The following is a 15,073-nucleotide window of genomic DNA, read 5'->3' as shown; positions in this document are numbered from 1 at the left end:
GTAGAAGGTGTTTCAAAAAATTTGATATCATTTCGCAATCTTATAACTTTGCCAGTTCGTGTTCAAATGACTTCAAATTTTAACAGCATGTGTAGAAACAGGTCAAAGTTTTATGTTTAATGTTTGATATGTTTATCTCTTCAGGTATAGAAATGGCATTCACTAGAAGAGAAAAGGCGTTTTGTGTGTTGGAGTATGCTCAAACACAGTCGAACAAGACTGTGCAGTGTGCATTTGTGAGAGAGTTCTCTAAAAAGTCACCAACGGCAATGCAGATTTGGACATGGCACAAAAAATTCAAAGAGGAAAGCTGTCTGCAGGGCAAAAGGATCTGGACGACCTCTAACATCGGAAGAGATAGTTGAGCGGGTTCGCCAAAAACTCTTGCGAAGCCTCAAGAAGTCCATAAAAAGAACAAGTCTGGAAACCCAAATTCCTCCAACGACAGTTTGGCATGTCCTGAGGAAACACTTGCTGATGAAACCCTACAAGCTGCAGCTCGTTCAGGTTATAACAGCAAATGACAAGCAAAAGTACAAACAATTCTGTGTTGATATGCAAGAGAAACTTGAAGAATCTGGGTTCAAGGAATGTCTTGTTTTCAGTGATGAGGCCACATTTCATACGAATGGCAAAGTCAGTAACCATAATGTTCTCATTTGGGGCAGAGAAAATCCCCAGGCCACAGTTGAGTGTGAGAGGGACTCACCAAAAGTGAATGTGTTCTGTGCCATCTCCAAGAAGCATCTTCATGGCTCATTTTTCATTGAGGGAAATGTGACTGGCGACATGAAATTGTTCATGGAATCCACTAACCTTTGAATTTCTCATTCAAATTTTGAGGAATAAATCTTATGTTGCTCAACATTAAGCCTGTTGAGGTTCATTTGCTTTGACTCTGTAGTTTCTGTGATATTTACATCTCAAATGATATCAAATTTTTTGAAACACCTTGTATTTACACACACACACAACCACTAGCACATCCATGTACTTGTACACCTAGTGTACACTCACTTGCCAGCTTCCTGTCCAGCCATTTGGTCCAAGAAATTCTCTTTTCCATCTGGTGTTGTTGAAATGATGATCTTACCTCGTACTTCTAACAACATCATGTGCCCTGCCTTGACCAATAGCAGCCCATTTTCCAGTAGCCATCTTGGACTTCCTGTGTTCTTCCATTCAGTAATCTAAGCTTTAATGAGCCAGGTCTCTGTTAGAAGCCTGCAAAATTTTAAGTCTCATGGAGCTGAATCAGACTGTTTTAAATAATATAGCATTCTGTTTCATTTTTATCTTCTCAAAACTTAAATAATCTTTGAATAATCAAAAAAATTTTTTTTAATAAAATCTCTTTAGAATTCTTTTTTTTTTTTTTTGTAAAATCTAACTGTTGAAAGATTTATTCTTGATTACTATTTAGAAAATTTTTTGAAGGAAGCAATTTTAATTCAACAAAAAAAAATATAATTTTAAATGTCTTTATACATATTTATATTTCAGTTCTATAAAAAAGTGATAAGTCAGTCAGTGGAGGATTTTTCCAAGAAGGACAAACAGTCTCAAGATAGCTTGTCTGCTTCTATGACAGCATCAGTGCCAGAATCAACACAGATGACGTTTGTGCCTTGGAATGAAAGCCATGCAGAGTGGCCGTCCCTCATCATTGAGATTGCTAGAGTATTTGAGGAAGATGTTGACCAGTTGCGCATATATCATGTGCGAGAGCTTTATTTGAGAGGTTTAGACAAAACTGCTGAAGAGGTGAGTGGTGACCAAATATTTTGTTCAGCCTTTAGTTTACCCCTTGAAGAAGATTGTTACAAGTATTTCAGAGGCATTTTCTCTTTGAGGAAATCAACTTTTTGTAATGGTTTCATACATTTGCATTATCATCATGTTCATGTATAAGCATATGAGGAAGTTTTTAAGTGGGAACTCTCCTTCAAATCATACCCTATAGCTTATAGAAAGGTAAAGACACATTGTATAATGTATTCCTGGATACACTTAGTTTGAAAAGCAAAGCAGTAATTTTGAAGATTTAAAATTACCTAGCTCTATTGTGAGTTGCTGAAAACAAGAACAAGCAATGGAAACAAAGCTGTTTAAAAAGAGTAAGATAATCAGCTGAGTTTGGCTTATGGAAAACATAAGCCAGTGTCTCTATTGCTAAATTCACAACTTGTGCCAGCATTATGTATGACTACTACATATTTTAAATTAAGAAAATGTGCAGAAAACAGCTTCTGTAGAAAAACTACAGGTAGTTTATAGCTTCTGTTACCTAGGTGACCAAGTCAATAACCAGTGTGGATGCTCTGAAAGTGTAGCTGCTAGAATAAGAAAAGCTTGGGCAAAGTTCAGAGAGCTCCTACCTCTGCTGGTGACAAAGGGCCTCTCACAGAGTGAAAGGCAGACTGTATGATGCATGTGTGTGAACAGCCATGTTACATGGCAGTGAAACACAGGCCGTGACTGCTGAGGACATGCGTAAGCTTGCAAGGAATGAAGCCAGTATGCTTCGCTGGATGTGTAATGTCAGTGTGCATACACAACAAAGTGTAAGTGCCCTGAGAGAAAAGTTGGACTTAAGAAGCATCAGATGTGGTGTGCAAGAGAGATGACTGCACTGGTATGGTCATGTGTTGCATATAGATGAGGACAGTTGTGTGAAAAAGTGTCACACCCTAGCAGTAGAGGGAACCTGTAAAAGAGGTAAACCCAGGAAGACCTGGGATGAGGTGGTGAAGCACAACCTTTGAACGTTGGGCCTCACCGAGGTAATGACAAGTGACCGAGACCTTTGGAGATATGCTGTGCTTGAGAAGACCCAGCAAGCCAAGTGAGACCGTAACTGTGGCCTATGCCAGTGCAGCATAACCAGCCCATTTAAGAGTACCCTTCAATCATTGGGCAATAAACTGCACTTGCGAAGACCTGTTGAGGCAAGTGAAATAATTGTTGTGGCTGATGACAGTACCGCCTGATTGGCACCCATGCCGGTGGCACATAAAAAACACCATTCAAGTGTGGTTGATGCCAGTGCTGCTTGACTGGTCCTGTGCCGGTGGCACGTTAAAAGCACCATTCAAGCGTGATTGTTGCCAGTTCCAGCTGACTGGTCTCGTGCTGGTGGCATGTACAAAGCACCCACTACACTCTGGGAGTGGTTGACGTTAGGAAGGGCATTCAGCTGCAAAAACTTTGCCAGATCGGATTGGAACCTGGTACAGCCTTCTGGCTTGCCAGCCCTCAGTCAAACCGTCCAACCCATGCCGGCATGGAAAGTGGACATTAAACGACGACGATGATGATGAAGTTTCAACTCGTCTAATTGTTAGTCAAACCTTTCACAGTCCTGGTATCGTTATGTCATCATTACTCTAACTTCAGACTGCATCTGGTAGCAGGGTCTTTTGTTCAGTAGTTCCATTATTGCTGGAATAAAAAGAAATGTTTAAAAAATATTTTAAAAAATTAATTCTAAGCTATCTTTATTATGACATTGTTTTCTTTGCAATCATATTTTAGGCTGATCTCTATTTGTTCTTGTGTTCTCTAGGTATTGTTAACAATGAATCTAGATCCAGAACTTGGTGCTAGCTTACTGGAAATATTAGGTCAGCGAATAGCTTATTATATAGAAAAGCAGAATCCGTCCAAATCTCTTGATATATATGCTTCAATGACAACCTCACTTTCACAGTGGTTGAAAAAACAGGTAAGCATCCATGCTTTAAAAATGCTATACTTTTGTTTCAGCCAGTCAGAAATCTGTATAAGTTGCATGCCTTGCAGTGAAATTTTGATTTTAACAAAATTTTAGTTTTTAATTGTAGAGCTACCAAGTCTTACATGTTAGGACAATATCATATTCACTTGACATGCTAAATACAGCTGTCAAAACTTTCCTTAAAATAAACTGTTTTTGTAATTCTTCCAAGTTCAGAAAATTTTCTTTTTCATTTAAAACCAGTTTACTGATAATGTTCTATGTTATTAACAAGCTATTTAATAGTTTACAATTGTTCCAGTTTCAAGTATGGAAAAAGTTGATTTAAACTTCCTTCTTTCCAAATCATCATGTTTGGATTATCACCAAGAGTATCATGACTTAGTCTCAAACTAAGTTGAATGGTATTCAAGCTGGCATGAATGTTGCAACAACAATTATCATATATTGTGGAGAAAGGACATTGTACATAGCTTTTAGGAGGTAATACTTAAATCAAAAACCTAGTGTGTCTGAATAAGATTAGTTTAGTTAATATTTAGGCTTAATATAAAAACAGCGTATTGTTAATGATGTTAACACTTGATGAAAGAATGATTAAATTCACAAACGTTGATGTTTGGAGACTAATAAATTAGCATGTTTATTGTAGCTTTGAATAAGTCTATATGCTCAATGCCACCATAAATACTTTTAAATATTTCTTTCTGATGAAGCCATTTTCTCAAAACATCAGTTCTCTTCCATGGCATATATATTGCCAATTGACAAGTCCCTTAACATCTTGGGGGTTGTTGGGGTGCTGCAACCATGCAGCATATCTAAGGCAAAAAAGCCTGGTGGAGCCCATTTCTCTCCCGGCTAAACTCATTTCTACAGCTGAGTGGACTGGAGCAACATGAAGTGTTTTTCTCAAGAACACAATGGATTGCCTGATCCAGGGATCAAAACCAAAATCTTACGGTCATGAATCCAACACCCTAACCACTAAGCAATGTGCTTCCAATAGTGGTACTCATTTTTCAGCTGAGTAGACTGGAGCACCATGAAGTGAAGTGTTTTGCTCAAGAACATTGCCCAGTCCAAGAATCAACCACAACCTAATGATCCTGAGTCCAACAGCCTAACCACTAAGCCAGTGCCCTGTAACTAGTATGCCATGGTACACTGATGTGCCACAGTGTAACCTGAATAAAAATTTTTTTCCTATACTTTTAGTTCAGGTGTGCCACCAAATTTTGAAAAGAATGTAAGTTTACAAGTGAAAAAAGGTTGCGGAGCACTACAGTAAACTACACACCTCCACAGCATATATATACTTTAAATGACTTTGTCAAGCAGACCACCTCTATTTTCCTTGCATTGTTTTGTATTTTCAATTTTAGACCTACATGTGATATTTGGGGTCAGGTTAAAAGCGAGATTGGGGTCGCAAAAAATTTTAAGACATGGATGCAACAGATTGTGTTTTGAATAGTGAGGAGTTGCTACTATCAAATTCTATTTGATAATCTCTACCAGTATTTTGTCCATTCATGAAGTTGTAAAAAATTTTTTTCATTTCACAGGATACCACTTCTCTCTATACTCCAGACTGTTCTGTGCCAGCCATTTGCCAGCTGTTAAACCAAGTTGTAAAATGCTTAGAAGAAGGCTCAGATGATTATAACCGTGCCATAGCTTTAGTTGAACTTGTTTCCACATTGAAGACATCATGAAACCAATTGAAATTTCAAGATTTCTGACTGAAACCCTTTTCTTTACAATTGAAGTCTCAACAACTTGGGAGTTTTGTTTTTTCCCCCACTGTGATTTGTTATCAATTCGAAGTTGAAGTAAAGATCATTTGGAGTGAAGTTTCATTTTCATCTTACTTTATTTGTCCCTTTTTTTTTTTTTTTTGCCTTGGTATTAAGTCTCATTTTTTGTTTTGCTACTATAAGAAAGAAACACTTTCCACTACATCCAGTTTAATATATCATACCTGATATTTATGTTCTTGTTACGATGGTAGTGGTGTTGATAGGTATTATAGCTGTAAGTTTTTGACAAACCCAGTCAGCAGTTAAGTTTTGATTCTAAATTAGAATCATTTAACTTGATGCTAATGACTTTGATAAGTGATATGATCATAACAGCTTTTTCTCCACTGTTATAACTGTTAAATATTAATATAGTCTGTCATAATTACTTTCCAGTTGGCAGTGAAGTATTAGTTTCTTTCTAGATAAATATCTGTAACCCAGCTTCGATGTTCATTTATTGTGCTAACATTCTTTGTAAAGCATTGAACATCTCAAGTTTTCCAATTCCCATTACATATAGCTCTCAGACTTCAAATCTAATAAAGAGGCTATTTTTTTTGTTCCTCTCTTTTCCAATACAGACAATCTATACTCAATGAATGAAGTCTGCTAAGACTTATAACTCCTGATTGAAAACTACTTTCTATAAGAAAATAAATTTTCCTTTTAAATTATGAAATGTAACAATGATGTACCTTAAGGACAAAAAGCATGGAGTAAGGAGAAATTAAGGTTTTATTTTTATTTTTTTCTTCTATTTCTTGACTCTAGCCCAGTACTATCATAGAATGACTCTTTACTCCTAAGATTATTTATTTAACTGAAAGCTGTGAAGCTTTTAATTATTTTTATATATTTTTATTCACTTCTTCACCATATTTAGTGTTAATCCAAATTGTAAGACATTTGTAACATTTTTTTTTTTTGCTCTTCTCTTGTTATTTACCTTTGAATTCAGGGGATTATTTATATTTTAATACTCAAATGAATTTGCTTGTTACCTTAATATATCTGCCAACTCTGTATTTTATGTGTGTGGTGTATAGGATGCACATAACATTTGTTGAAACATAGATGTATTATGTTGAGGTTTATCAGGTGTCCCGAGACATTTTCAAAGAAATGTAATGCAAATAATGTATTTTTGGCTGGTTTACAAATGCAGAGTGAAGTGTCATCACCTAAAAATTCGTGTGTGTATATGTACACACACAATTACCTGATTTAATGTATCTAACAATGAAAATGCTTTGCACATACACATACATTTGTTTTCTAAATTAAATTTAAATTCGTTATTAATTCTAAATATTTTAAAACTTAATTCTGCTTTTTCTTTAACTGTAAATATATAATCAGTTTGACTTCTTTCAAGTTTCTATTCCTCTCTTTTATCAGTCTTCAATGAAAGCTAACGAGCAAAGCTAAATTCTCTCTTATGCTTTATTGCTGATAACAATTGCTCAGTTGTGAAGAATATTTAATTCAAATTATATTAAAATATCTTAATGTATTTGACAAATATTTCTCACATGTTTGGTATGTTCATATTTATATACATACACTGTATGCAATCCAGTTTTGTTTCTCAAACTGCAAACCTTCTGTTTTGGGAGAGGCAGGAACATAACAATTTGTAATTTCCTGCCATATAAAAACTGCTTTAATGCCTGAATAAGAAACTATTATATATTCTTTAAAAAATGTGTACAAGTTGTTTTCATCAATAATGTAACATGATCATTTTATTTTGAAATGATTTCAATATAAAAGATGGTTCTTGTCTTTGGATAAAGTTATGCAATGCATGACTTGTGTTTCTTTGTTGATCATATTTAACAAATGAATCTAATTTCCTGATGTTATCCCTATTTATTTCACCTCCATCACTTGCCTAACTGGACACAATGCAAATTATCCCTCAACACATTATGAAGTTGGATCTAGTTGTTTCATAGAATGTTATTCTGATCAAACTTCTGCCTACTACTTCTCATTTATTACAGGGACAGTGTGTTTTGGTTGATTTCGATTGGAGAGTGTTTACTGATGTATTTTAAGATCAGTTTAGTTTCTCTAATGTTCTCAAAAATCTGTGATAACTTTGGTAACTGTAACTTAAATAACATAGACAAACAGATTCAGAAGTTACGTTATCCAGGAATTTTTAAACAATTTGCTTTTGAAATCGTATAGTCAATTTATATCAATGAAAATAAACAAACATGTTTTATTATACTGACAATTTCTTACAAATCAGCTTTCTTTAGTCTTTGGTTTTCTTTTTAAAAATGTTTTTTAATATAAGGATAAATGAAGATCTAATGAAGAACTTAAATGCTTTCAGATTTAAATGAAAAATGTCATTATTTACCTGATATCATGCTTCAGCCAGTATGTTGTGATCCCTATACAAAGTACAATACTTTGCTTGCCTCAGTCTGCATCTGGTAAATAACTAGATCCCCCATCTTTCAGGGGCTGATACTAAAAATATACTTTCATCCAGCTATAAAAACACTTGTAAGAACTATGACTTCATGTTATTAATTACAAAAATCAACCCAGCTATGATCACATAGAGAAGTGTGTGCAGAACAATTAAAATATACACAGCAAACTTGTGCATATATATATATACACACAAACACATATATGTATGCCGTAACACTTCATAATATTGAGGTCCTATAATTGTCAGTGCAAGCATCACAAATGAATAATCAAAATAGCATGCATTCATTGCTTTGTAAAGCTTCACATGACCAAATGTTTTCTGTCAGCTGAAATCAAATATCAACCAGTAATACAGTTGGTAGTTTTTTTTTCTTTTCTTTTCCAAAGAATTTAGGAATATATCAACGAGATGAATCAGTTACGATTTCTTGTTTAGTATTAGAAAGGAGTAGTGGAATGAATAATTTGACAGATAAATTGCTACAGGAGAAACACCATCACTGATTACAGTGATCAAAATAACTCAATGACCTGTATGAAACTGGTGACATGTAGTTGATGTCTTAGTTATTACACACATACATTAGCTGACTACTCACTTTTACTACAATCCTGTATGAAGCATCCTTACAGTTTTTTATTTCTAAAAAGAGAAGAAAAAGTCTTTGGGTGAAATAGATGATCCTACTGACATTGGATAGACACTGAGTAGATTCTCATTCAACATATTAAAGCAGAAAAACCTCAAACCGATAATGATAGTGTTTTTATGATAATATAACATCTTCATTCAAGTGTATTTGAATTTTTTTTTTTATTTATATTTTGTGGAAGTGTTATCACAAAAATGGTGTTTCTGAAATATTGCATTTTTGTCTGACCTCCAAGTTTACTAAATAAAATTAAACTAGTCTAAGACTTCTTTTTGCTTGTTATTTATGAAATCAAATCCTTCTTTTCTCACCACCACCTCCTTCCACACACTGCATATGTGTGCTTATATAGTTTCAGAAACTTATTAACATCATCATTTTAAACATTCTGACATATTTAAGATGATAGAATTCCAGTTTAAACAAAATTTAGCATTAAAATTACAATTTTAAATCCATTGAAGCATATATAAAAACTACCAATCACAACTAAGTTTGCTATCAATATTTATATTTCTGACAAATCTGCAAGTCATCAAAATTAACAACAACAGGAAGAACAATTTTCAATATTTTATGTACAAAAAGAAAATGTTTGCTAAGATGTGTAGCTACACAAATTTTGATGCTATTGCAAGAATTTTTGTAAATTCCTTTCCTTGGCCTCTTAGCTGTGAGGGAATTGGAACACGGATCCGAGTACCTGTGGGGCTGTTATTGTCCTCAACAAGAACTATGTTGTTTGTGTCAAACCTAGGCATCAGAGGCTTTTGCGTTTGCTTCAGTCCAACAATGTATGCTTTCTTTTTTTGTCCCTTTATGGCAACCAGTATTTTGTCACCTATCATTCCAACTCCCTTTTTGTTGTAGACTTGGATCACACGTGCTGGGCGACCTGCAGCAGCTGCAGCTCTGCCAATTGCACTATTGTCGACAACACGCATTCTTGCAAGCTTGCGAATTTCACAAAGACTTTGCGTTGTGCTGCAAAAGAGATTAACATAACCAAATTCTTTTCAAAATCACAATCATCAATCATTAAAATTTCAATTTACATTTGTTTTGTTTTTACTATACTTGTACATTATGTACCCAAGAGTATATATGTGGCACACAGTCAAACAGTACAGATATGCTATAGGGGTTATGAGTGTGGTCACTGTACAATCTCTATCATGAATAAAATGTTTCCAGCTGAATGCTAGATATTTTATTTAAATACCTTAAGCTTTTGAGAATAGTTATTAATGCATTTATAATTTATTGGATTATTAACCTGATCTTCATACATTAAACACTATTTTCTGACTAAAATATCCCTTGCCTAAAAGACAGGTAACAGTTAGCAACAAGAAAGGTGCATGGCTATAAATGCCTTGTTAAGTATTCATCCAGCTCATATTTGCAAGGTAAAAATGGATGTAAAATGAACAAAGATTAAGTTGCACTTAATTTGCTCAGTATCAAAGCGAAAAGTTAATATAAGAAATATGTTTATTGCAATAAATAATGGAGTGTTGAACCTCTGGTAAGGTATGACACTTGAGATAGGTGAATGAAATAAAAACATCTTGACAAAAAAAAAAATTAGTCAAGTGCTGTTATCCCAACCCTTGAATTAATGTTACCTGACAATATTTACAAACAGAGGCATAGCTGTGTAGTTAATAAGTTCACTTCCCAACCATATGGTTTCAAGTTTAGTAACACTGCATAGCACCTTAAGCAAGTGTCTTCTACTATAGCTCTAGGCCAAACAAAGCCTTGTGAATAGATTCAATAGACAGAAACTGAAAACCCATCATATATATATATGATCATCATCATCGTTTAACATCCGCTTTCCATGCTAGCATGGGTTGGACGATTTGACTGAGGACTGGTGAAACCGGATGGCAACACCAGGCTCCAATCTAATTTGGCAGAGTTTCTACAGCTGGATGCCCTTCCTAACGCCAACCACTCAGAGAGTGTAGTGGGTGCTTTTACATGTCACCCGCACGAAGGCCAGTCAGGCGGTACTGGCAACGGCCATGCTCATCTCACTCGAGAAACCTCAGATTTTCAATTTATTTAATCTAAAACATATATATATTTGAGTGGGAGTCTGTTTTGACATTATGTATTAGTTGTAAGCGAGCATCCCTGTCACAAAGATGGTGTCCATTTCTAATCTTCTGTAAAAATGCTCAACCATAGAAAAATATTACCTTGTTTGAAAAACAAGTGAGGGTTGGCAACAGGAAGGGCATATTGGCAGCAGAAAATCCAATCTCAACAAACTCCATCTGATCCATACAAACATTGAAAAGTAGACATTGAAACAATAATGATGATGGAGGATACGAGAAATGAGTGACAAAGTGTTGCAGGAAAATGGCGTACATTTAGAATATGCATTACCAGATATTGTTGAATTATAACAAGGAGTCGGCACAGATTTCTAAAAACATGGAAAAGGGTTCAGAAAACTTTGTAAAAATTCAATTGATTTTAGAGTCATCATCATTTAATGTTTGGGATGCTTTAACGTGCCACTGGCACAGGCACCAATTTGCATGACACCGGTATCTGCCATGACTGCAATTTTGCTCGGCTTGATGGATCTTTTCAACCATGACATGATGCCAAATGTCTCAATCATTGCCTCTGTGAGGCCCAACACTTGAAAGGAACTCAGCCACTTTGCCACCATGAGGCCCAACGCTCGGAAAGGAATTCAGCCACTTTGCTTCAGTGAGGCCCAACGCTTGAAAGGTGTTCTTTTTGCTTGCATGAGCCCCAACGCTCAAAAGGTGTTCTTTACACGCCACCAGCACAGGTGCACTTGGCTTGACGGGTCCGCTCAAGCACAGCACATCACCAAAGTCATGGTAACTAGTCATTCCCTCTGTGAAGCTCAAAGTTCAAAGATCATGCTTCACTACCTCGTTCCATGTTTTCCTGAGTCTACCTCTACTACAGGTTCCCTCCACAGTTAGAGACCAGCACTTCTTTACACACCTGTCCTCATCCATACACATCATGACAATACCAACACAGTCATCTCTCTTGCACATGGTATGCCTAACTTTTCTCTCAAGATGGTTACACTCTGTCGAACATGCACACTGACATTGCACATCCAGCAAAGCATACTGGCTTCATTTCTTTCAACCCTATGCATATCCTCGGCTGTCACAGCACATGTTTCACTGCCATGCAGCATAGCTTTTCACACACAGATACCAAACAATCTGCCTTTCACTCTGAGTGAGGCCCTTTGTTACCAGTAGGGGTAGGAGTTCTCTGAACTTTGCCCATCCTAATCCCATTCTCACAGCTACACTCATAGAGCATCCACCTCCACTAGATAATGGAAGCTATCTACTATCTCTAGCTTGTTCCCCTGGCAGTTGATGGAGTCTATTTTCTGCACATTTTCAGTGTTTATTGTACATGTGCATCTTCCACATACAAAAGCTAGTTTCCTTGTTAACCTTCCTCTGATGTTGCTGTACCTTTTGTGTGTCCAAAGCTTACACTGGGTGCATCTTATGGAGTTTCTACCTACAATTTTTCTACAGATTGAGCAGGGCTGTCTACCTGAAGGAACTTGTGATTTGTCTGCCTTCCTACTTATTAAAACTGATTTTTGCTAGATTAACTCTAAGGCCCTTTGATTCTAGACCTTGCTTCCACACTTACAACTTCTCTAGTTCAGTTAGTGATTCAGCTATAAGAGCAAAGTCATAAGCATAGAGGAGCTCCCAGGGGCAACCTGTCTTGAATTCCTCTGTTATTGCCTGGAGGACTATGATGAACAAGAGGGGCTGAGCACCGATCCTTGGTGAACCCCTACTTGTACCCTGAATTCTTCGCTGTACCCATTGCCAACCCTCACCTCACTGTTAGCATCCCTGTACATAGCTTGTACAGCTCTCACCAACCACTCGTCTATCCCCAGTTTCCGCACTGACCACCAGATAAGGGATCGGGGGGGGACCCTGTCAAAGGCTTTCTCCAAGTCAACAAAGGCCAAGTACAGAGGTTTATCTTCGGCTATGTATTTCTCCTGCAGCTGCCTCACTAGAAATATAGCATCAGTGGTGCTTCTCCCTGACACAAAACCAAACTGCATCTCATCTAATTAGTTGGGCTATGACTCTCTCCGTAACTTTCATCACCTGATCCAGCAATTTGATAATTCTGTAATTATTTCTATCTAAGGCATCACCTTTACCTTTGTAGCAGTTGACTATGGTGTTGCTACACCAGTCATTGATAAAATAATAAAGAAATACAGCATAAGAGAAAATGTGTTTGGCCAGTTCACAAAATGAATAGTTCAGTCATTAATCATGAAGTATAAGAGCAATAAGATAAACCAGCACTAATTATGTTTGGCCAGTGTCAAGTCTTGAATTCTAGAAAACTATGAGAGAGAGGCTGAATAATAGAGGAACTGAGTCATATTACATCAACTGCTGGCATTTCATTATTTATATGCAGAACATTTTATTCTATACTGCATCTGTTCACTTAGTTGATAGGAATATAGACAAAAACATTTAGACACATTCTATGCAATAGACTGGCAGTCTATCCATGGGAAGATTTATCTTTGTTTTGCATTTGATGGCACCACTCAAGCACTTCCATTTCTCTTCACCACCCAAAAATGACAAATCAAATTTGAGATATTTACCAAAATGTCCGGGGAAAGCCAGTAGAAGTGATATTTGAAATACATGGAATACTGTTCCGCAAAATATTTCCAAACATCTTGATTGAAAGGGTTACAACTGCAAAAATACAGAAAAAGTATAATTCATATTTAATTAGACAATAAAAATGTCAAGGTCCTAGACTGCAATATCACTGAATCAAATTCCTTACAGCTATTGTATGATGCCAATCAACCTATCTGAAATCATTCAAATTTTCTATTCTACTAAATATTCTACAAACTGTTATGGCAACTACTTCTATTGATTATGTTCAAAGAAAAAAAAATATAGAAACACAAAAGGAGTTGTTTTTCATACTGCCAGAAAAAAAAAATAGTGATCAACACATTTTTCTCAGCATATTTATTCTACTTATAAATCTAATTGATACTCACTCACCTGGAAAATAATCTTTCACTAAAGAAATGAAACAAAACCTACTCCATTCTAAAAAAAAATTACTTCAATAATTCATAAGTAAATATTGCTCATTCTAACAAATATTAGAAAAAACAAAATGCAAGTGTTATATTTTGACTATACTATTGGTAGTATTTTCACATCAACAATGACAAAGTCTTAGGATAGACTAGTGCCACATTCCTGATATTAACACTCTTTTCATGGTTTGGTAAAGAGGAAATAGTAGTAAAAAATGACCTCAGCAGGCCTTTTGAGGTTGATGAGATTGATACAGCTGATATTCAGTTTGAATGTCTACAAATCAATTACCTGCAGGAAAAATGTGGGTGAAAAGGAAAACTCTAGGGCAAGAAGGATTGGTTATAGTGGTTAATGTGACACCTGGGGTGGCAGACAGGGTGTGTATAAAGAGCCAGTTATATCAGGTGATCTCTTTCTGCATCTAGTTGATGCCAAAGCCTAGCTATCAAGGAAGTTGACCATGAATTTAGTGATGGTCCAAGTTTCATATCCATATAGTAGGGTTGTCTTGATTGCTACTATGAAGGTTCTCTTTTTGAGTTATCTGGAGAATTGAAGGTTTAAATATTATCCATATTCATGAGTGTTTTCCTAAAAAAAAGTCTCTATGCACTTTGATATTCTTGATATCCCACTCCAAGTCTGCCAAGAATGATCTTAATCACTTGATGCCAGAAACTTGCTTGAGCAAAGAATCTTCAACAGCCTTCAGTGATTCGTGGTCAGATGTACTGTGGACTATGTATTCTATCTTTCTGAAATTTAACTCCAGATTAACTAACTTGTATTCATACTCTACCCTTGACAAAAGGGCTTGATCATCTATGATTTTATTTGGCAGCAAAGTTTTGTCATTGATAAAGTTTAAATCAGTCAGTGTCACCAAACCAACCTTCCTGAATTTCCTCAAAGTAATCAGAAAACCCAACTCTTCATGGTCTCCATCTATTTGCTGCATGGTGCAGTCCAAAATGATGATGCCATGCATCAATTTCACACCCATGAAATCAGTTGTAAGCATTGATGTATTGCCTATATGAACAGGAATTAATCTTCTCTCTTCGCTCCTTTGTGCCATATGGGCTCAACTCCTCTTCATCTGACACCTACTTCCTCTCTTCATTCCTACCCAGCTCTCCTCTCTTGCCCTGACACCTACTTCCTCTCTTCACTCCTACCTACTTTCTTCCTTCATTGATACCCCCTCCGTCCACACCACACCCACACCCTGCACAACTTCGCACACACTAGCAGTGACCACTTCCCAGC

The 15,073-nt window shown here is 36.1% G+C and overlaps 2 protein-coding genes across 3 annotated transcripts in view; one reads left to right on the top strand and one right to left on the bottom strand.

Moving 5' to 3' along the window:
• The window catches only part of LOC106879836 (rab3 GTPase-activating protein non-catalytic subunit), a 74,447-nt gene extending 65,531 nt beyond the window's left edge, over positions 1–8,916 (top strand). For both annotated transcript variants that reach the window (XM_014929541.2, XM_014929540.2), the window contains 3 exons: positions 1,504–1,764; positions 3,566–3,724; positions 5,305–8,916. In XM_014929541.2, the coding sequence (XP_014785027.1) occupies positions 1,504–1,764; positions 3,566–3,724; positions 5,305–5,454 (570 nt within the window). In that variant the 3' untranslated portion in view covers positions 5,455–8,916. The remainder of the gene's footprint in view (positions 1–1,503; positions 1,765–3,565; positions 3,725–5,304) is intronic.
• Positions 8,917–9,209: 293 nt separating this feature from the next.
• Positions 9,210–15,073, bottom strand: part of LOC106879835 (39S ribosomal protein L14, mitochondrial) — a 7,043-nt gene continuing 1,179 nt past the window's right edge. The window contains exons 2-3 of the mRNA XM_014929539.2: positions 13,339–13,435; positions 9,210–9,635 (exon numbers count right to left, since the gene is read on the bottom strand). Coding sequence (XP_014785025.1) covers positions 9,263–9,635; positions 13,339–13,415 — 450 coding nt within the window. The 5' untranslated portion in view covers positions 13,416–13,435 and the 3' untranslated portion in view covers positions 9,210–9,262. The remainder of the gene's footprint in view (positions 9,636–13,338; positions 13,436–15,073) is intronic.

This window comes from Octopus bimaculoides, chromosome 11 (assembly GCF_001194135.2).
Source record: "Octopus bimaculoides isolate UCB-OBI-ISO-001 chromosome 11, ASM119413v2, whole genome shotgun sequence".
Classification (NCBI taxonomy): domain Eukaryota; kingdom Metazoa; phylum Mollusca; class Cephalopoda; order Octopoda; family Octopodidae; genus Octopus; species Octopus bimaculoides.
Note: the sequence above shows the minus strand (reverse complement) of the source record. Positions and strands in the feature narration are given on the sequence as shown.